The sequence below is a fragment of the Rhineura floridana genome, chromosome 10 (assembly GCF_030035675.1).
Source record: "Rhineura floridana isolate rRhiFlo1 chromosome 10, rRhiFlo1.hap2, whole genome shotgun sequence".
Taxonomy (NCBI): Eukaryota; Metazoa; Chordata; class Lepidosauria; order Squamata; family Rhineuridae; genus Rhineura; species Rhineura floridana.
In genome coordinates this window covers 82,013,309-82,034,869 of record NC_084489.1, presented here as the reverse complement: position 1 = coordinate 82,034,869, position 21,561 = coordinate 82,013,309, and the positions used below count along the sequence as shown (strand labels likewise).

Below are 21,561 nucleotides of genomic sequence, written 5' to 3'. Positions count from 1 at the left end.
TTTGGGCAAGTGGGCCGCCCTCTTTCCTCCACCAAACCCCAGCCTCCTTTTCCTTCCTTCCTTTCTTTTAATCTCTAGCTCTTTCCATCGGCTGAGCCCACAGGCCCTTTGCTCAACGTCCCAGCCCAGCCACCTCAACTACCTCAGCCTGCAGGGCAGCCCCCCGCACAGCCTACTCCAGCTGTCCCCCCTCCAGCTTCTCAGGCGGCAGCGGCAGCGGCAGCAGCTCCTCTACCAGCACAGGTAAGGCAAGGAGCATCTGCGGATGACCTGTCGGCTTCCCACGCTAGAAGGAAGCAGAAATAGTTTCCAAAATAAACCTAGTGGGACCGAAGCCTCTCTTAAGCGTGGAGCAGCTGGATATTTATTTATTTATTACATTAATACCTCTTCTCCAAAGGGGCTCTCCTCCTCCCCATTTTACCCTCACAACAACCCTGTGGGGGAGGTTAGGCTGGCAGACAGTGGTTGGCCCAAGGTGACCCAGTGAGGTTCATGGCTGAATTGGGGGTGTAAACCCTGGTCTCCCAGGCCCTAAATCCAGCACCCCACTGTCTCTTTAACATTTGAGAGTGGAAGTGGTGCTGGGGTCTGAGGGCTGATAGCCTGAGACCTGAGCCAGGATACTTTCCTAGGCTTTGTGTGATGCAACATGCCCCAATTTTTTGTGTACCTTCCAGATGTTTTGGACTACAGTTCCTATTGTCCCTGACCACTGACCATGCTGGCTGGAGCTGAGGGGAGTTGCAGTCTAGGGGGAACCAAGTAGGGAAAGGTTGCCTAGTGGTTAAGTCTCCAACTACATGTTACACGGAATGGAGTAGTTCTTCATTGGCATAAAGCAAAAGCAACCTTAGCAGAATGGCAAATGAGCAGAGGCTTCTTTCCCCTCATGCCATTATTTTCACCTTAATTCCCTTTTTCAGATGGTTTTATTTCATGAGGCCTTTGCACCATGAATGCTGCTCTGATGTTCCTGTTTTTATGTTTTAATCTATGTCTTAAATTGTGTGCATTGCAAGTTTTATTTTTCTTTGTAACCTGCTTTGAGACTCATGTGAAAAGCTGGGGCGTAAATTTGAATGAATGGATGAATGATAGGAGACCTTATTTCCCAGCCCTAATGAGTGAAAAAGCATTTTGGGGAGGGCGATCTTTAGCTCAGAAATGACAGGTGGGGAAAGGGGTTAAGTCATTTCTGTCCATGCAGCTGTCCCCAGGCTGCTTTGGGTATAAAACAGGCACATGCATTCGCTCTTTTGAGGCTAAAAGACGGAGCTGCGAATTGCAAAGTCCCTGGCTGAAATGTCCCATCAGCCATGAATAAGCCTCTCCTCTTTTCAGCCTCGCCACTGGTAGGTAAGGCAGGATTACTAGCAGCTGGCCTACCCTACCGGGATGTTTTGAGAATTACCAAGCAAACTTGAGATGAAGCCCTTTGAACCTTATGCTGTATCTCTCTGCACCCCAATGTCCTCTGCATTACATTGCATGGGGTGTTGTAATGCAAGACCCACCGTTTGCAGAGGGAGTGCAACTTGGCAGAAGAGAGAGACAGGTAACTTGCATTTCTTACTCAAGGCAACCTCCTGCCAAAGTCAGTCCATTCTTGAGACATCCTGGAGTGTGTCCCGTGGCTTGTGGGTACCCTGGAGGCAGCCAAACGCTGCTAACTCACATATAACAAATAGCTGTCCTTGTAGTCGGGGTGAGGCCTGTTCTGCCTGAAGGGACGGGGAAGCGTTCTCGTCCCATGCCTCTAACAGGCCCGCTGGGAATCATTCAGTGGCGCTTGTGGCCAGAGCAACACTCGAGGGCTTCAGCTTTCTTTCCTAGAAACTTTTTCATGGTTTTTGGAACCGAGCTATATATAAAACCCCGTTGTGCACACAGGGCTCCCGTTCTCCTCCTGACAGCACATTAATCTTGGAAGACAAACCTTGGCATCTGCCATTCTTGGATTCCAGTTGGCTGAAATTAAACAGTACTCACTCGGCTTAGGGTCTGCTGACGTCCTCTGTGTGCAGGCCCAAGCTATTAAATGCTTGAGGGGGCCCTGGCCTCTGTTCTGAAATAGTCCCTGAATGTGCGCGGCTCTGTCTTTGGTGCTCTCCAGCAGTGGTAAGGGACGACAGCTGTAGCTTCATTGACGTCAAGAGAGAGCGATGTAGATTACTGGTGCAGGACTTCAGGGATCTGTTAAGTTTCTCCCCATCATGGCATACGCCAGAGTGGTCAGCTGCAGACTGCATCTGACCCTTACCCTGTTTTGCCCCCCCATCCCCCCAGCAGCCTCTGTGGCTCCTATACATCAAGGCAGGGCTTCTAACTTTGTGATCAGCTCTCCAGTTGAGAAATGAGGCTGCCCCAGAGATCTGGCGCAATTTCAGCAGGAGCTCCTGCTGAGATATTCGGACACGGGAAGCGTCCTTACACCAGGGCAAAGTATTTGTCTATCTGGTTGGTGCTGTCTTCTCTGACTGGCAGCAGCCTTCCAGGGTCTCAGGCAGAGGTATTTTCTGTCACCTTCTTCCTGAGACCCTGTGGAACAGAGGCGTCACGTGTTGAGCCCGGGGCCTTCTGCCTGCCCGGCATGTGTTCTGCCCCTGAGCCACAGCCTCTTCCCCTTAGAGATAGAGAGAGCCGACTTGCTGGCCCAGGGATGGGGAGCCTGTGTCCCTCCAGAAGCTGTTGGATCACAGCTCCCTTCATCCCTGACCATTGGCCACCCTGGGTGGGTCTGAAGGCAGTTGGTGTCCAGCAGCATCTGAAGGGCCAGAGGATCCTAATCCGTGACTTAAACAATCCATGTAGTGGAGAGAAAAAGCAGCGTGGTCAGGGAAAGCCCAGCCCGATGTTGAAATGAGTGCAGAGTTGGAAGGTGCCTGAAAGGCACTTTAGCCTCAGTTGTCTCCCTGCAGATAGGGGCTGCCACCCATCAGCCCCTGCCCGCACTTGCTCCAGTGTAAACAGCTTGAACCTATGCAATCTGGTTAGAATATAGTAGGGCTCTGTGCCGGATTTAGCCAAGCCCTGAACCAATTCAGGGGGGAATTCGGCCGAGTTGGGTGGCGGCAGCCCCAGATTGCGTTGAGTCAGGCCATCTGGAGCGATCCAGAGCTGCGAAAGGGGCGAGGTGCCGGGTGGGAAGAAGAGGCAGCCAGCCCCAGCACGGTCCTCACATGGAACGGGCTGGGGAAGCAGACTCCAGCAGGGTTGAATCTTCCGGTGTCTAGCTGGTGAACATAGGATTCAATTCTGCCTGCAGGATGTCCTTTGGCAAGCGCCTTTACTGCAGGGAAGGTCCTTGCAAAGCAGCATTGAGCAGGATGGAACCCTCCTGTTGTCAGTGTATGGGGGGGAGGAGACGCAGCTTCTCCCCTCCTCCCAATTGTATTTTTGATTGATTGATTGATATCCCGCCCTTCCTCCTAGTAGCCCCAGGGCGGCAAACAAAAGCAGTAAAAACACTCTAAAACTTCATAAAAACAGACTTTAAAATACGTTACAACAAAACTTCCTTAAAAACATATTAAAACAAAACACCTTTAAAAAGATTATTTTTTAAAAAAAGTTTTAAAAACATATTAAAAAGCAATTCCAGTTGTTTGTTTAATTAGGGCTTGAAGAACCTTAATTAAATATTAGCCCAGCCCTAGAATATAGCACCAGCAACAAGACTGTACCCTGCAGAAAGTATTAACTCTTTGGGATTTTACTTTATTGTCCTTTCTTTAAGGCTTGTTAGGCTTCACCCAAATGTGGAATGATGCTATCTTGCTCTGTACTGGATTAGTTCAATCCAATGCAATGCAAGATTTATCTGTGCTTAGTGGTCTTCCTGAGACAGCTATAAAATATTATGTAAAAAAAAGTTTAATAGAGAAGAAACTTTTTTTAAAAAATAGGTTCCTTCAGAGCAAATAACTGAAACAAAGCAGTCAAGCCACATACTGAAGAAAAAGACCAAAATAATAGTTAGTGGTAAATTAACACCACTAGATCAGTAGCCAGTTTGACTTGGGCCACAAAAGGTCTGTGTTTTCGAGAGCGGGAAGGTAGATGCCTCCAAAATACTCTCGGATATTGCTGATCATTGAATCACGGAATGAAATTTATCCAGCGATTCTTCTCAAGGACGTTTTTTATTGGGTCCCTCTTGGTGTCATCCAGTGTGTGTACTCTGTTGTCTGAAGCGGTCAGATTCATTGTTTGTCAATCTCTTTATGATGCTTCTATGCTTTGAGGCCACAGAACCCTCCAGAGTAGCACTTTTTATTCATTGATTTAAAAATTGCCCCTTCCCTTTCCCCAAAAGGCACCTCCTGCTCCTGCAGCAGCCCCAGCACAAGAGGAAACAAAAATACCTATCAGCCTTGTTCTAAGGTTAAGGTAAGCATGTTGCTTCGGCATGCAAACGTCTCCAAGGCATAATCACCTGGCTGTTGTTCGACTGCATCCTTGGCTTGAAAGGTTCCATGGTGGGGTAGCCAATATGGTGCCCTCCAGATGTTGTTTGACTGCAGCTCCCATCAGTTCTAGCCAGCATGGGCAATGGTTAGGGATGGAGAGACCTGATCTGGAGGGCACTATGTTAGCCACCCTTGCTCTATGGTTCAGTGGCTGGGGCTTCATTGGACCCAGGAGAGCTGGGTTCGAATGTCATGAACTTTCAGTGGCCATGTATAACCTCAGTTCTACCCATCTGTTAAATTTATTGTTGCTGTTACTATTCTCAGTCTTGAGAGTTTCTCACCATCCCTCAGCCAACTTTCACTATGAGAAACTCTATTAATACATGGGGCCTGTTTGTTTGAGTCAAAAAATCTTTACCCGATTCTGTGTCAAGAAAGTCCAAATAGTGCAATCTGATTGCATTGTATAAATTGCAGTTAGACACTTGGATTGCATCTGACACTTGAGGATCTTCTGGAAGCATGGCAAGACTCTTTGGTCAAGGCTGAATTTTTGTGCAGAAATTGCATGCAATTTAATAAACTAAATACACACACTGAACCAAAAAAACCCTATAAACAGACTATAAATAACACAGATAAATCTGATAATATAACAATGTGGCACATGTATATAAAGAGATATCAAAGGTTTGAATGTGTTTCAATCTCACAAGGTCTTCAGCGGGAAATTATGCAGTTAAAAACAAAGCCAGACTTAGGGATAATGGAGAAGTTAATTCAGTCTGCATCTTTAAACAGACTGACTTAATTTGCACATTCTGAACTAATAAGATTGGAACATAATTATCATTCTGGATTTCACATTTCCCTGAAGTTTGAGTAACAGGCCTCTGCTCAAGAAATGTACCAAAATGAAGGGCAAAATTAGTTTAGAAATGTATAGATTGAGATCAAACACATGCTTACGTTTAAAAGATTCATACTTTTTTAAAAAATAAACAGATTAATGCTGAAATGGGTTGGCACAGACTTATGATTGAACACTTGCAGAATTGTCGTGGATGAAACTGAGTGATCCGTCCATCCTTAGCCATATCTGCAGGCTATTATAAAGCCCAAAGTCAGAGTATAAATTCTTGTAACATTTGTAGTGCCTGCAAATTAAATTAAAATGTGTTTATTGCTGAAACCACTCAAAATAAACCCTAAAACATTTCATATTGAAATAAGTAATACTATCTAAATCAGATTACCAGCTGTTATGGAGGAGCGACACGTAGGCATGCCTGGGTACATATCCATTCAATCCATGCATTGAGCACCCTAGTGAAAAGTGCTCAGGCTCCGTAATGTATTTGGTGCCATCTAACATTAAGGGTGTATTTAAAGAGCATATGTGCTTGGATATATCATTTGCTAACCGATATATTGCATTTATGTGTTGCATGAGAAATCCAAAAGAGATGCAAAACGGAACTGTGGATCATCATCTGCGTCCTATAGTACTTAAAAAAGGGATTTCTTCACAAACAAAACTATGGACAGAATTTTTTTATCATGCTTAGCTATCATTTGGCATAGCATTACTGGGGCCAGACAAAATTTGCATCCAGCTGCATCCAGCCTGTCGGCTCACCATCCTTGCTTTCCTCCAAGAACAAAAATGGGTTTGCTTCATCTGGTAGTTTTGATTTATAATGCAGTTAAAAGAACCTCACTGTGTCTTCTCCACCTTAACAGGAATTCAAAGAAAGAACTCAATGACATCCGATTTGAATTCACCCCAGGGAGAGGTGAGTAAGGACATGGGAGGTGGAAGTATGCCGGAACTCCTGCTTGCAGAAGGGTCTGTGGCTCATTTTTAGAGCATCTGGTTTGCATGCGGATGGTCCCAGGTTCAATCTCCAAGCAGAGCTGGGAAAAACCACCTAACTCTGAAATCGTGGAGATCCAGTACCACTCAACACTGACAATCTGAGCTGGGTGGACTATTGGTCTGACTTGGAGAGCCTTAGCCAGTCGGTGTATGTCAGGACATAAGAAGAGCCCTGCTAGATCAGGCCAGTCTAGCATTTTGTTCTCACAGTGCCCAACCAGATGCCTATGGGAAGCCTGCAAGCAAGACCTGAATGCAGCTGTACGCTCCCCATGTGTGATTCCCAGCAACTGGTATACATACAGAGATGCATTGCCTCTGACAGTGGAGAGAAGAATGTAGCCATCATGGCTAGTAATCCTTTGATAGCCTTTCCCTCCATGAATTTGTCCAATTCTTTTTTTAAAAACCATCCTAGTTGCTGGCCATCACTACATCTTCGGGAAGCCAGTTCCATAGTATTACTGCACACTGTGTGAAGAAGTTCGCTTCTCTGTTCTGAATACTGAGGCAATGCTACTGCCTACTGACTATTAGTACTGTCTGCTGAATGCTGTTGCACACTGAACTGAGATAATACTGAGATATGTACCATGTCTTGGTATAAGGCAGATTTCTGTGTTCTATGAATTTCCTAGCTCTAGGCTTCTGCACTAGTTATACTTTCAGAAACATGCTAAATATGTAATACAGAGTTCGGGTTCAGACTCCTCTCAACACGTAGAGAGTGCTTATCCTTCCCAAACGAGAAGCCCCAGCTAGATCCTTAGTACTTTGGAATTAGGAAGTGGCACTTTCAAGTAGACTTGGATCCTCTAAACCTATTAAAAACTTACTATATTGCACCTTTCTGCATATAGTCTATTCATAGAATCATAGAATAGTAGAGTTGGAAGGGGTCTATAAGGCCATCAAGTCAACCCCCTGCTCAATGCAGGAATTCAAATCAAAGCATCCCCGACAGATGGCTGTCCAGCTGCCTGTCCAGCTGCCTGTTGAATGCCTGCAGTGTCAGAGAGCCCACTACCTCTCTAGGTCGTTGGTTCCATTGTCGTATGGCTCTAACAGTTAGGAAGTTTTTCCTGATGTCCAGTTGAAATCTGGCTTCCTGCAACTTGAGCCCATTATTCCGTGTCCTGCACTCGGATGATTGAGAAGAGATCCCGGCCCTCCTCTGTGTGACAACCTTTCATGTACTTGAAGAGTGCTGTCTTATCTCCCCTCAGTCTTCTCTTCTGCAGGCTAAACATGCCCAGTTCTTTCAGTCTCTCCTCATAGGTCTTGGTTTCTAGTCCCCTGATCATCCTTGTTGCCCTCCTCTGAAGCTATTCCTCCACTGAACCTGTTCAAAATGGCCATGTTAAGCAAGATAGACTACAGATTAATGCATAATATAAAACAAATGTAAAAATTAATAGCAAATAAGAATTGGCAAATACCTGCAAACGGTAAACACTAAATTTGTTTTAGACCCGTTGCATGCAAATATGACAGTCTCTTAATTATGATCTTTGCAGATACTGCTGATGGGGTATCCCAAGAACTCATCTCGGCTGGGCTTGTCGATGGCAGAGACTTAGTAATAGGTAATAGTGTATGCTGCAGAATTTCACTTTTGCCTTGATCCCAGACTGGATTTGTGGATAGAAGGTGCTGTATTTCTTCCCAGGAGAAAGAGGGGAAAACTGTCCATCCTTGTTTTAGGAGGACGTCTCTTTCCAATATTTAAGGGAAACTTGTTCAGAATGAAAATGCTTAAATATGCCATCTTTGAGCGTGTCCACCCTCTGTCGTTTCAGTTGCTGCCAACTTACAAAAAATTGTGGAAGAGCCGCAGACGAACCGATCTGTCACTTTCAAACTGGTATATTTACTGTTTCTATCCTTGGTGATCCATGCTCTAGTCTTCTTAAGGACAGCCTTTGCCAATCTGGTGCCCTCCAGATGTTGGACTACAGCTTCCATGAGCTGATGGGAGTTGGAGTCCAACAACATCTGGAGGGCACCAGGTTGGCGAAGGCTGCGTTAGTGCATCTGGGGTATTTATTTAGTGCACTGAGCCTTCAGCAGTGGTCCCTGTGCAATGGACAGTTTGTGGTGCACTTCCAGTTGGTTTACATAGCCATAACAGAAATAATGTTGGCTGACAATTAATTTTCAGGGGGCTTTTGGGGATCAGTTGAGTTGTGATTTGTTGAGTGCTGCAACTCTGGTTGGATGTCCTGTTTTTTTCTAACACGATGTGATTATTGTCTTTGGCTCTTTGTAATTTGGATACATCTGGATTGTAAAGTGGGGTAAAAGTATCCTCTGTTGGTGATGCTCGGGGTTGAGTGCCAGTCCTTATGTAGCCAAATTGGCACTATCCATGCTCTTATCTGCATGTCTGGGGGAACTCCAAGAATCCTTGGGGTGGGGGAGAAATCCCAAAATGGCCCAAAGAGAACTTGGAATGCTGAGTGTCTGTTGGGAAGAAAAAACAAAAAATCTGGGGCACGCGAAAAGGAATGGAGTATCTTGGAAGAAGGCATGGCTGGTCAGCCAGAATTCTGCACAGGAGCATTCCACATTGCTTTGGAAAAAAGGCTTCATTTTTTAATTCAAATGGGCCTTGGAACAAAATATTGCACATGCCAAATTAAACAACAATCTGCACTACAGCACAGTTGAATGGAATGTGTAGGTCCTAGACTTGCTTCATGGTCTAATAGCATTTGCCAACTTAGGAATGCCTTTCCACTGTCTAGTGCTGTGTTCCCCCTTTCCCTGTGTCGCATGTGTTGCTTTAAAGCTGCCTCAATGCAGAATGATTTGAGTTTTACATTTTGGTCTGCAGAAAAAATACAAAGGTGAATTGTGGTCTGCCCTAAAGAAAGGTCTTGCTTGCTGTTATAATGAACTGCTTCCTTGTTGTCCATATGCACCAAGAGTTTTTTTCAGTGGTGGGCGCCCCATCCATGTGCCCCATGTCTATGTACTTCACAGGAGTGACTATATAACAGAAACAGGCCTTGGCAGTCTCCATGACCTTGGTGGAGTGCCTCAGGAAAGATGTTTCCCACACTTTTGATTTATCGCCAAAGTATCACTTGCCCAAGAGAATCTAGCGGTTCTTTTTTTTTTGTTTGTTTAAAAACAAGGTTGTAGACCTCATAGTTTCAGAGCTATTGGGACTCATGTCTTGTTTAAAACCAAGCACCAAATGTGAAGTCATTCTCAATGCCCCCAGTCCATGCCTCTCTATATTGCAGACCAGTTCACCTTGTGCATTTTCTATGCACCCAAATTCTTCTTTTTTCAGACCTGGTACAAAAAAATAATCCAAAGTCCCCACCCCCTCAAAATGCAACAGTGCCGATGATGCCCATCTTTAATGCAATCTTGTCCAGTTTATTCACCAGGCTATTCACCACCCAGAGAGCTATTGCTAGTCGGGCGGTATATAAATTTAATAAATAAATAAATAAATAAATAAAACCATTCTTTTTTTTTTAAATTCCAAAATATTTTTATACTTTAGTTCCATCAAAAGACTCTATTGTAGTTTACAGCTAAGGACAAAGTGGGCTCTTTACACTCCCCACCTCAAAAGGATGCATGCATTTCAAGTGACATATATTGGAACGCGTAGGCAGGCGTGGCAAGTAACTTTTGTCAGATGTATTTGCAAGTTCTGTGACCAGAATAAGCAATCCAGAGATTGTCCTACATGACCCTCCCCCTTTCCAGTCCTTAAGATCTTCTGAGGAGCTCCCAGTTTGAGTTCCGTCATATGCAGAGGCCAGATTGTACCTTCTCTGTGGCATCTTTGATGCTCTGGAACTCTTTTCCAACAGAGGTGGTGTCCAGGTTGCATTTGCTAATTGTTGATCAGGACTCCTTGACCTGCTACTGCTGCTGTTTCTGCTGCTGCTGTTTTTGTTTGAGCTGCATTCTTGTTTATTTAGATGTTACTGTTTTCACTGGTTCTTAATTTTTCCACTGTCTTATTATTTTGGTGAGAGTTGCTGTTCTCATCTAATTGACAACCAGCTTCCATACCTGCCTGCCTTGGGGGCAGGTGGCAATTCCGTCTTGGAGGCTGCAAAATCCATTCTTTGCACAGAATTCCAGGGCATTAAACAGGGCTGTGGAGTCGGAGTCGGTAGAAATGTTCCGATTCCGACTCTTTCATAAATGGCAAATGTATATTAACTAGTAATAACAAATTTACTGTAGTAAAATGGTAGCACAAGGCATTTCATCACCACCACATGCATCTTTTTTGAACTACAACTCCCACGAGCCCAATCCCTGGGGCTGATGGGAGTTGTAGTTTAAAAAAGTAACTTTTCCAAGCTCTGGATTCACGTGGTGGTGATGAAATGCCTTGTGCTACCATTTTACTACAGTAAATGTGTTATTACTAGTTAATATACATTTGCCATTTATGAAGGAGTCGGAGTCGGACAGTAGAAAAATAGAGGAGTCGGAGTCGAAGGTCTGGCGTATGGACTCCACAGCCCTGGCATTAAACCGCTGTAAAAAAACCCCAAAAACCAAACCAACAGCATAATTTGTGGGGGAGCTTCTTTCCTCTTCACAATGGTTCTTGTTGGGCTTCCCCCTCTGTTCTTCAGGCATCTGGCGTTGAAGGTTCCGATATCCCCGACGACAGCAAGCTCATTGGGTTTGCCCAGCTCAGCATCAATTGAAACGACGCTTCGAGACGATGGTGTCCCTCCCTACTGCGGGTGCAGCTTTTGAACACTTCTGTCGGCCTAAAAGCAAAACCACTACTGCCAAAGAACCAAACTACAGGCCCCTTTCTTAGAAGCTTTAACCTCGTTTCTTTCCTGAGTAGCATCGCGGCCTCCCCCTACGCCGCCTCTTCCTCCTCTGCTGCTGCTGCTGCTGCCGCCGCCCTTAGAGACCGTTGGCTTCTCATCCACTCGCATGCCATTTTCACATTTCCTTCATCTCAGATGTGCAGACCCAGCCTTTCGTCGCCTGCATGTTTGTAGTTTTTATTATTGCCTTAACTGTTTAAAGTACAGAAGAAGGAGAAGAAGCCAGGAATACTACTGAGAGTACGAAACGGGGCTTCCACTACTCTTTACCATGATTGATTTGTCTGTTGGTTTCTTATGTTGTATTGAATTGTATTTTGGGGTGGGTTTTTTGTTCACTTGACCCGCATAGTTGTTGCTCAACTGCAAAGGGGATTGTTTTGCTTTTGGGTTCACCTTACCAGGCAGGCTTAAAAAAAAAAAAAGTACAGGAATGGCAACCTATTATAGCATGTCAGAAATAACACTTGAATTGTTCTGCAAACCCAGTGAAGTCTTAAGAAAGAGTGAAAGCTTTAGGCTTGGCATCCGTGAGGAGACCTTATTTTAACAGATCTAGGGCACAAAACAAACTGCTTTGCCTGCCCTATGATGAGCCTTAATTCCCTCCCCTTCGCATTAATGCAGAATATAACACATGGGGAAAATATCAGGGTGTCTCTCTTTGCTTGTTTGTGTGTTGTGCCATCCACAATCCCACTGGGCCACTTTCCTAAATAATTGTCTCTAGATGTGGGATGGGGAACCTGTGGCCCTACCAATGATGTTGGACTTCAGGTCACATCAGCCCAGCCAGCATGGGCAACAGTCAGGGATGATGGGAGTTGTAGTCCAGCAACATCTGGTGGGCCGCAGGTTTCCCATGCTTGTTCTACAGCAGCAAGCCAGACCTGTGCTGTGTGGAACCCTCTGTCTACTTCTGCCACTGTGCCATGCCCACTTGGTATATCACCATTATCTGAGGAGCACTAGTTTTTGAGAAGCGGGTGCAGATTAAGCTGGTGCACAGGAAGCAGGGTGGTAGAAAACAGTGTCTGCATTTGACATGCAGACCATAGCCTGTCCCTTCTTCAGTGAATTGTGTAAATCAGCCTGGTGCCTTCCAGATGTTTAGGAATACAATTCCCATATGCCCTCAGTTCAAAACATCTGGAGGGCACCAGGTTGGGGAATGCTGACTTACACAGCCCCTGTTTTCCCATCTGGGGTAGTTTCTGTAACAATGTGGGCAGTGGGCCTCCCTTGCTGAAAGGGGTTCTTGAAGGCACAGGAAGTGGGGCTGGATACTGCTAAACTTAAGAGTGTTCTCTAAAACCAAACTTTCCTGGCCCAGGAATTTTGTAATAGTGTTATCAGGCTTGCTCTGTTCCCACAAATCCCACCTTACTCTCTCAATCATTTTGGTAGGTAGCAATCTGTGAGACTGGGTCTTTTAGGATGTATCAACACTATACTCTCAGGTAGTTTCAAACCTCCTTAAAGGTCCCGTCTTTGGAACCCTGGAAATTACAGTTCTGTTTGGAATATGTAGGCCAGCCTTCTCCAATTTGTTAGCCTCCAGTTGTTGTTGGACTACAACTCCCATCTTCCTTGGTCCCTGGTTGAGCCTAAATGGTGTTGGGAGTCTAATATTATCCGGAGATTGCCATGTTGGTGTAGGCTAAAAAGAAGGCAGGGGAAATCTCAGCATTCTAGCAGACTGCAAATTCCCAGCATTCTTTTAAAAATTTTGGATTGCTTATTAAGGTCTCTTCAAATGATACATTTTCTTCTCTCATCATAGGATTGAACCTGTAACCATTTTTGTGAAGGAAGCCCCTTGTAAGTGGGCTATGGAGCTGGGAGTTGCAATCTCGCAAGGTTGCTAGGGTGGCTTAACTGTGTGAAGAAGATGTGTTGTTGAGTGTATAACCATTCATAAAACCAGATGTTCTCCATACATGGATGTTGTAAGCAAAAGTTGATCGTGCTGCCTGGCAGCTGGGTGTGTTTTTGCGTCTGTGTGTGTGTGTGTGTGTTTCTGCTGAAGCAAATCTTTCCTGACTGTGTTTTGTTCCCGGAATATTTCATTGGTGTGTTCAAGATAGAAAATACATTTGTCCTTTTTCCTGACAGATTGGTGCATATGGAACTGCCCCTCTTCTATTGTTAAAGCAATAAAAAACACAAAGATTGCCAGTAGGTTCATACATGGCAAGGATTAAGCTCTGGACAATTTTGACCCTCCTGCTGCACTAACTGCTTGGAATTTGCAAAATCATTTTTATACTCTCAGCTGAGCATCAGAGTTTGATCAAGATGATGCAACCGAAACCAACGTAACTTGCGTTTAGTATTTTCTTAAGAAATCTAGTGGTGTATGTGTGTGTGTATGGTGGTGGGTTTTTTTCCATTCTTTGAATTTCTACATATAAATTATCCTTTTTAGTTTGAAAAAAAAGCAACACTTGTAATGCAATATGTGAATAATAAAATGGTGTTTCTTCCCCCCCCCCCCCGGTACACAAGTTTTCCCCCACCCCACAGTGGGTCTTTTGTGTGTCACTGCTTGGCTTTTGAAGTATTTTGTATTGGGAAGTTGCAGTTGCCCTGTAATGGATTAATTTGCATCCCAAAGAAAGGAATTGGGTTCTCGTTTAGAGGCCTGGTGGTGGCACTATATTGCCAAACTCTTAACCATACTTCAGGTATCAGGAGCTGACTTATGAATTCCCTCCTTCCTCCTCATTCTCTTCAGGGCAAATTCCATTCCTCCTTCCTCTGTCACATTCACATTCCATCTGATCCAACTTTAACCAGAATTAACTTTTAAGCATGCTTCTGAAGGTGGTTTGTGAATATTAAGAAGGATCCCAATTAATGTCTCTGCAAAAACGTGGCCTAAGGCCAAGGAGAAGGTTGGAAAGGGGTGCAGTGTGTAAGTTTGAGTACCACACCTGACCTCTTAACTATGATTCAAGGCACCCGTCCCCATCCTGCTGGCTTCCAGATGCTTTGGACTGCAACTCCCATCTGCCCTGGCCAGAGCAGCTGTTGCTGGCTGGGACTGATGGGAGTTGTTGTCCAAAACATCTGGAATCTGGAGTGCTTCAGATTGAGGATGGTTGATTTAAGAGATGTGCAGCATTATGGGCATGCAGTGGTCTACTGTGGGTATGGGAAAACAATGGGGAATTTGGATTCTGTTAGGGATCTTTTTATTTTCTGCTTAACAATATGTATTCTCTATGAGCAGTTATGGAAGCTTCCTACAAAATCTGGCATTGTTTTTCTTTGCCTTTTTTAAAAAAAACTTTTTAAAGCCTGTAGTTTTATTAGATCTACCAATAGGTCACAAGCAAAATTGCTACAAACATGGAGACAAAATGAAGAAAAGACAGGAAAAGGGTATCTACCAGTTTTGGTGGGGAGTGGGTGATGGGAGTCCTGTTTGGGTTTTGTGCGCCTGTGGTCACATCTGCACCCTAAAGCACATGGCTTTCTTCCTCCAAGAATCTGGGAACTGTTAATTTGTTAAGGGTCCTGGGAATTGTACCTTGGGGAGGGGTCAGCAACAATTCCCAGGATTCCTTGGCACAACCCATGTGCTTTAAATGTGATGTGGATGTCTGTGTTGGAAGGCCTAGCTCTGTCCACCTCACCCCCTCTGAGAGCACCACATTCTTCCCCTTCTTGGCTTATGAGAGAAAAGGCAGCAGCCTGCACATTTGTGAGAGCTGATAGGTGGTTTAAATCTTTCTTTCTTTAAAAAAAAAAGTTTATGGGTGGGGTTTGGTATAACAATGAACAGTTATTCAGTGGGCCTCTGACGGGGGTGTGGGATCCCCACGTTGATGATGAGAGTGGCCCTCGGAGGCTCCACAGTGACTGCTTTCCTGAAACCTTTGTGTGCTTTTCCAGTTGGCAGGAAGTCCCTTTGGAGCCTGTGATGTCATGTCACTAAAGTGGGCAGAGCTTGCCTTAACTCTCACGCCCTTGTATGATGATGTGAAAAGGTGGGTTGAGCTGGTTGCTGAAATGGGCCCCAGCCCTTGAAAGATGAGGAACAGCAGGTGGCAATGGAGGGGGGGGAGTTTGGGAGAAGTAATGCACCCTCCCCACGCCATCCAATCTGCCCACCCTGTCTTCAGACATGAAGACCAAATTTTTCTGGTACAGTATTACTTCACTTTTTCCTGCATGCCGTGCAAACCTTGTTGTACTCCTCACTGGAATAAGGACTCCAAACCAATCCAGTGCAGTGATGCAGTATCTATTTATTTACTCCCCTCTCTCTCTAACCCAAGTCTAGCAGACAAGAGTATCCATGCTGGCTGTTTCTCTTGTATTTTTTCTTTTAAATGAGCCTCCCCCCTCCTTGCTATTAGATTTCTAGGCACCTGTCTCTCAGTAGTAATAGACTTTTTGTTTCTTTGGCTTGGGATACTGAAAGTGCTAGACTATTTTGTTCCTGAGGTTCAAAGTGCCAATGATTTTATTATTTTATTATTTTTTTCATAAGAAATAATTTCTAACCTTTTTACCCTTACGAATCAGAGTTTTTTTTAATTTGGGGTAAATTCTGAACTTGAACCTAGAAATCAGTTGGTATTTTTTTAAACTTAGTTGATATTTTAAGGATGATGATGGTGTATTAATATAACAGGAACCTCTACACAATTTTGGTGTACTGTAGATTTTAATTAAAGATGTAAAATATTCAGCCTTTTTTCCTTTGTATTTTACTGCATGTATTTCTCTAATTTTTAATCAATAAAAAAATGTCCATTGCTTTTGAGAGTTGACCTGTATTTTAAAGATTTCCCTCTCTCTGACTGACTGTTCTTGCAAATAGCCCCAATAGCTCACCACAGTTACGTCACATGCATACGTACAGGAGAATAACCCCAGCCTGTTGCACTCTGGATGCTGCTGAACTACAACTCCCATCATCTATGACCGTTGGCCAAGTGGCTGGGACTGATGGGAGTTCAAGCCCAACATCATCTGGAGAACACCAGGTTGGGGAAGGTTGCATTATAGGTTATAAATGGATAAAAATCTCATTTACATTTATTCATTTATTTTATTTATTTTTATTATTTGATTTATATCCTGCTCTTCCTCCCAGTAGGAGCCCAGGGCAGCAAACAAAGGAACCAAAATCACTTCAAAACATCATAAAAACAGACTTTAAAATATATTAAAACAAAATATCTTTAAAATTTTTTATTAAAAAGCTTTAAAAGCATCTTTAAAAGGAAAGAAAAGGTTTAAAAACATTAAAAAGCAATTCCAACACAGACGCAGACTGGGATAAGGTCTCAAAAGGCTTGTTGAAAGAGGAAGGGCTTCAGTGGGCGCCAGAAAGATAACAGATGGCGCCTATCTAATATTTAAGGGGAGTGAATTCTAAAGGGTAGGTGCCACTACACTAAAGATCCATTTTCTATGTTGTGTAGGACGGACCTCCTGATGAGATGGTATCTGCAGGAGGCCCTCACCTGCAGAGTGCAGTGATTGACTGGGGATATAAGGAATAAGACAGTATTTCAGGTATCCTGGTCCTAAGCTGTATAGGGCTTTGTACACCAAAACTAGAATCTTGAACTTGGCCCGGTAGCAAATGGGCAGCCAGTGCAATTCTTTCAGCAGTGGGGTGACATAACGGCAATACCCTGCGCCTGTGAGCAGTCTCGCTGCTCCATTTTGCACCAGCTGCAGCTTCCAGACCAACCTCAAGGGCAGCCCCACATGAGTGCATTACAGTATTCCAGCCTGGAGGTTACCAGTGCAAGGACAATGGTGGTCAAGCTATCCCGGTCCAGAAACGGCTGCAGCTGTCTTACCAGCCAAAGCTGGTAAAAGGCACTCTTAGCCACTGTGATCACCTGGACCTCTAGCGACAAAGATGAATCAAGGAGCACCCCCAGACTATGGACCTGCTCCTTCAGAGGAAGTACGACCCCATCCAAAGCAGGCAACTGACCAATTATCCAAACTCGGGAACCACCAACCCACAGTGCCTCCGTCTTGCTAGGATTCAGACTCAGTTTACTGCCCCTCATCTATCCCACCGCCGACTCCAGGCAGCAGTCCAGGTCTTGCACGGCCTCTCCTGATTCAGATGTTACAGAGAAATAGAGCTGGGCATCTGTCATCAGCATACTGCTGACACCTCGCCCCAAATCTCCTGATGATTGTTCCAAACGGCTTCATACAGATGTTAAACAGCATGGAGGGCAAGATGGTACCCTGAGGCACCCCACAGCACAACTGCCAGGGGTGGAAAGACAGTCACTTAATGCTATTCTCTGAAAATGACCTTGGAGATAGGATCAGAACCACTGGAAAACGGTGCCTCCAATATCCATCTCACCAAGTCGGCCCAGAAGGATACCATGGTCAATGGTATCAAAAGCTGCCAAGAGATCTGTGACGCCCTTCCCTGGCTCTCCCTGTCAGGTTCCTACCTGCTTGTGGCTACTGCCTTTCACTAGGCACCACCAGGGACTCCACCAGTCCGGACTGTCCTTTTTTATGGTTTCTCTCTCCGCTCTAGCATAGATCTCAACAGATCCCCCTGCTAGGCAGCACCACCAGTCACATTCTATAACTAATGTTCCCAGAGACCTTGCCTGAGTCTCCCTCTATCCGGTTACTTTTGTGACTGCGTGCTTATGCTGTTCCCAACCCCCATGTATCAGTGTAGATAACTCATATAACTCGGGGTTCCTCTGGATACTTGTAATATTATTCTCCTCTTCACCGCTGCCACCATTTGTTACTGTTGCCCTTCAGCCTTGGTAATTACCTTACCCTCCCTTCTGGTCTGTGAAACCCCAGCCAAGGATCAGGCCTTCGGTAAACCAAAATAGTATTTATTAAATAACAGAAATAACAAGATTACTTTTCTAATGGTACTTAAGCATATGGTTTCATCTATTCCTGTGATACTTGACTTATCATTAACTAGAACTCCCACTCCCTCTTTCTCCACACTCTCCTGACATCCACCACCTAACACCCACCTCCAAACACCACCAAAACAACCCACCTAACACCTCTCAAACACCTCTCTAACTCAACTGTCATTCTTCCATTTATACTCTCAGCCATTCAAACGCTCAGCCAATCATCCAGCATTCTGCTGCTCATCTACTCCCCCCTCCTCTTTCATTCCATTTACCATGTATCTTCTATACAAACAGCACTTACCATATTTACATTAATACAGGAACATCACAAGATCAAGTAAGAATAACAGGGTAGTACTCCCCCTGTCCTCCCGGTAAAGGTCATCCATCAGGGCAACCAAGGCCGATTCAGTCCCATAACCAGACCTAAACCCAGATTGGAATGGGTCAAGATAATCTGTTTCATCCAAGAGTATTTGCAATTGCTGCACCACAACCCTCTCAATCACTCCCTAAGAAGGGGGTATTTGTGACCAGGCAGTAGCTGACACAAACCAGTGGGTCCAGGGTGGGCTTTTTCAGGAGTGGTCAGATCACTGCCTCTTTCAGGGCAGCAGGAACCACTCCCTCCTGCAACAATATGTTGACCACACCCTGGATCCACTCGGTTACCCCCCCTCTACAAGTTTTAATAAGCAAGAAGGGCAAGGGTCAAGAGGACACATTGCTGACCTCATTGTCGCAAGCACCTTGTCCACGACATCAGGCCTCATCAACTGAAACAGTTCCCAAGACGTTGCAGCAGACGTTGCACTGGACAACTCACTTGGGGACTACAGTGGATGTGGATGGAGCATCAAGATTGCTATGGAGGCGAGCAACTTTACCCTGAAAGTGCCTTGCAATTAATTCACAGTGGCCCTCTGAAGGGTCTAAAACTCAATTTCCTGGAGTTGATGTCAATAGATCCCTGACAATACAGAAAAGCTCCACTGGACGGCTACTTGAGGATGCGATGGTGGCAGAGAAGTGGGACTTCTTCACCGCCCTCACCACCACACAGCAGGCACAGTTATGATGTTATATGTGTGCCCGAACAACATCATGGCACGCCTTTTGCCACTTGCACTCTAGCTATCGTCTAGCCTGTTTCATTGCCCTTAGTTCACTGGTGTACCAAGGTGCAAACCAGGCTCCACAATGCTGGAGAGGGTGCTCAGAGGCAACTGTGTCAAGAGCCAGATGCACCTCACTGTTTCAGAACATGACAAGGGCTTCAACAGGGTCACCTGCTGTATCTACTGAAAACTCCCCCAGGGCATTCAGGAATCCTGTGGATTTCATTAGTCTCTGGGAGCGGACCATCTTAATCTGTCCACCACCCCTGCAGGGGAGGATCGGAGCCCTAAAGTCTAAACTACACCAGGAACTAGACTGACCAAGTCAATGGGGTGACAAGTCAAGGATGTGCCCTGCCCTGTGTGTCGGGCCAGTGACAACTTGAGACAGCTCCATGGTCATCATGGAGGCCATGAAGTCCCGAGCTGGAACACTAGAGGCAGCCTCCGCATGGACATTGAAATCACCCAGCACTATCATTCTGGGCTCCTCCAACACCACAGCCAAGATGGCCTCTGCCAGCTCGGTCAGAGAAGCTCCCGGGCAGCAGGGTGGACGGTACACCAGCAGCAATCCTAGTTTCCTGTCCCCTTGGCCTGACACCAGGTGCAGGCCCTCAAAGCCAGCTCCAAGACAGAATGGTTTCCTGGTGACAGAGATGGAAGTTCTGTAGACCACAGCAACTCCTCCCCCCCCCAATCCCTACAGCCTGTGCTGGTGTTGCACCGAGTATCCAGGTGGGCAAAGCTGGGTCGGACCAACTCCTCCCAGCTCACCTACCCAGGTCTCAGTAATGCACACCAAATCGGCACCTTCATCCATGATCAAATCATGGATGAGTGTGGCCTTATTGTGTAACGATCTGATGTTAAACAATACACACAGGCCAGCCGGCACAGCAGATGAGCAACAAGGAACCCATCCATGAGAGGAGTGGCAGCAAGGAACAAGGCGCAGATAGCCTTGCCCTCATCTTCTATGGTAATTCAGCACCTCCTCATGGCTATATTTCCCTCTACCCGTGATCACTGAAATTAGGGAGGCATCATCCATGTTGCTCCTTACTAAGACTCCTTCTAAAACACCTGATATGAAGCCCACCAACAAAACCTACCTGAGCCAATTATCTCACTAGGCCTCTGCAAGAATTGGGAACAGTCAGACCAACTCAATATCTTTCAAACAGGGCACATCTACTCCCCCCCATCGCTCACCCAGGGAGGGCCAGCCTTCTGCCAGGTACAGACTCTCACTCTGAAGGCATCTGGCGACTCTCTTACTGTTCACTGCACAGGCTGTCACCCTACACAGGAACTACACATGCGCCATACGCCCTCCCTGTTACCAATCTCCTCTAGATTGTTTTTTTTTTAAAAAAATAGGAGTAGCGCCCTCACAACTCCCTAAGGGGCTCCCCAAGGGCAGCTGGGCTTTTATGCCCCCTGACCCAGTCAGGAGCTGATGCAAGATTGACTGCAGTCTCTTTCTAGGGTCAGGCAGGGGGTCCCACTCCTTGCAGCACTTACCAGGGACTTCAGCTGTCTCAAGAGGCAGCCACCCAGAGAGTGAGCAAGCAAGCACCCAGAGGCTCACTCCCAGGGCAGGTCTTCTCCAGTGCTGCAGCTGTTCCCCTTAAACTTATCTTCTGCCTTCAGAATCCATAAGGAAACATCAGGCTTGGGAATCAGTGGTCCAAGATTGTAGGTAGTATGATTATGCCCACCCTTATTACTAAGTCTACGAGCTACTAATCTGCATGTCAGTGCATACCAGTGACTAGAGTTAGTCATTTGTGGCCCCAAAAAACTGACTAGCTTCCCTAAAGTTCCTCAGACTGATCATCTAGAGCAGCCTTGTCCAACCTTTGGGCCACATATGTTGCTGGACTGCAACTCCCATCAGCCCCAGCCAGCATGGCCAATGGTCAGGAATTATGGGAACTGTAGTCCAGCAACATCTGTGGCCCAAAGGTTGGACAAGGCTGATCTAGAGGAAATTTAGACATCTTCATGCCACTGTCTGCAGCCAGGAGCACTAGGAACGTGTCCTTAGAAAGCACTATCCTGAGATTCTCCTGATGGTGAGTTTTGCACCTGACATCCAAGTGTGTAGGATGCATGGAACAATACCACACAAAACTCCCATGCTGTTCCTCTTCACTCACTCTAGGTCACAAACTCCCTGGGGCTGAAGGCTAATTCTGCAGGTGTGTAGCTGCTGGGCCCGCCCTCAGTGAGGTCAATGACTTGCCTCAAGTAGCAGAGGCCCCTCCAACCTAGGCCAGAGCACATGGCAGCATCTAAGGAAACAAGACCATTTTCAACAGTCTCAGACCTCAAACAACTTAAAAATCAATTGGCATCAAGCAAAAAGCCACAAATCCCCACCCCCATCTATTGCCTCTTGCATCAGCCACGCATAGC

At 45.6% G+C, this 21,561-nt stretch overlaps 1 protein-coding gene across 1 annotated transcript in view; it reads left to right on the top strand.

Annotated features, from left to right (window-relative positions):
* Positions 1-15,840, top strand: part of OXSR1 (oxidative stress responsive kinase 1) — a 129,920-nt gene extending 114,080 nt beyond the window's left edge. The window contains exons 13-18 of the mRNA XM_061586147.1: positions 79-243; positions 4,319-4,392; positions 6,159-6,211; positions 7,812-7,880; positions 8,094-8,158; positions 10,914-15,840. Of these exons, the coding sequence (XP_061442131.1) occupies positions 79-243; positions 4,319-4,392; positions 6,159-6,211; positions 7,812-7,880; positions 8,094-8,158; positions 10,914-10,988 (501 nt within the window). The 3' untranslated portion in view covers positions 10,989-15,840. The remainder of the gene's footprint in view (positions 1-78; positions 244-4,318; positions 4,393-6,158; positions 6,212-7,811; positions 7,881-8,093; positions 8,159-10,913) is intronic.
* The last annotated feature ends 5,721 nt before the right edge of the window (positions 15,841-21,561 follow it).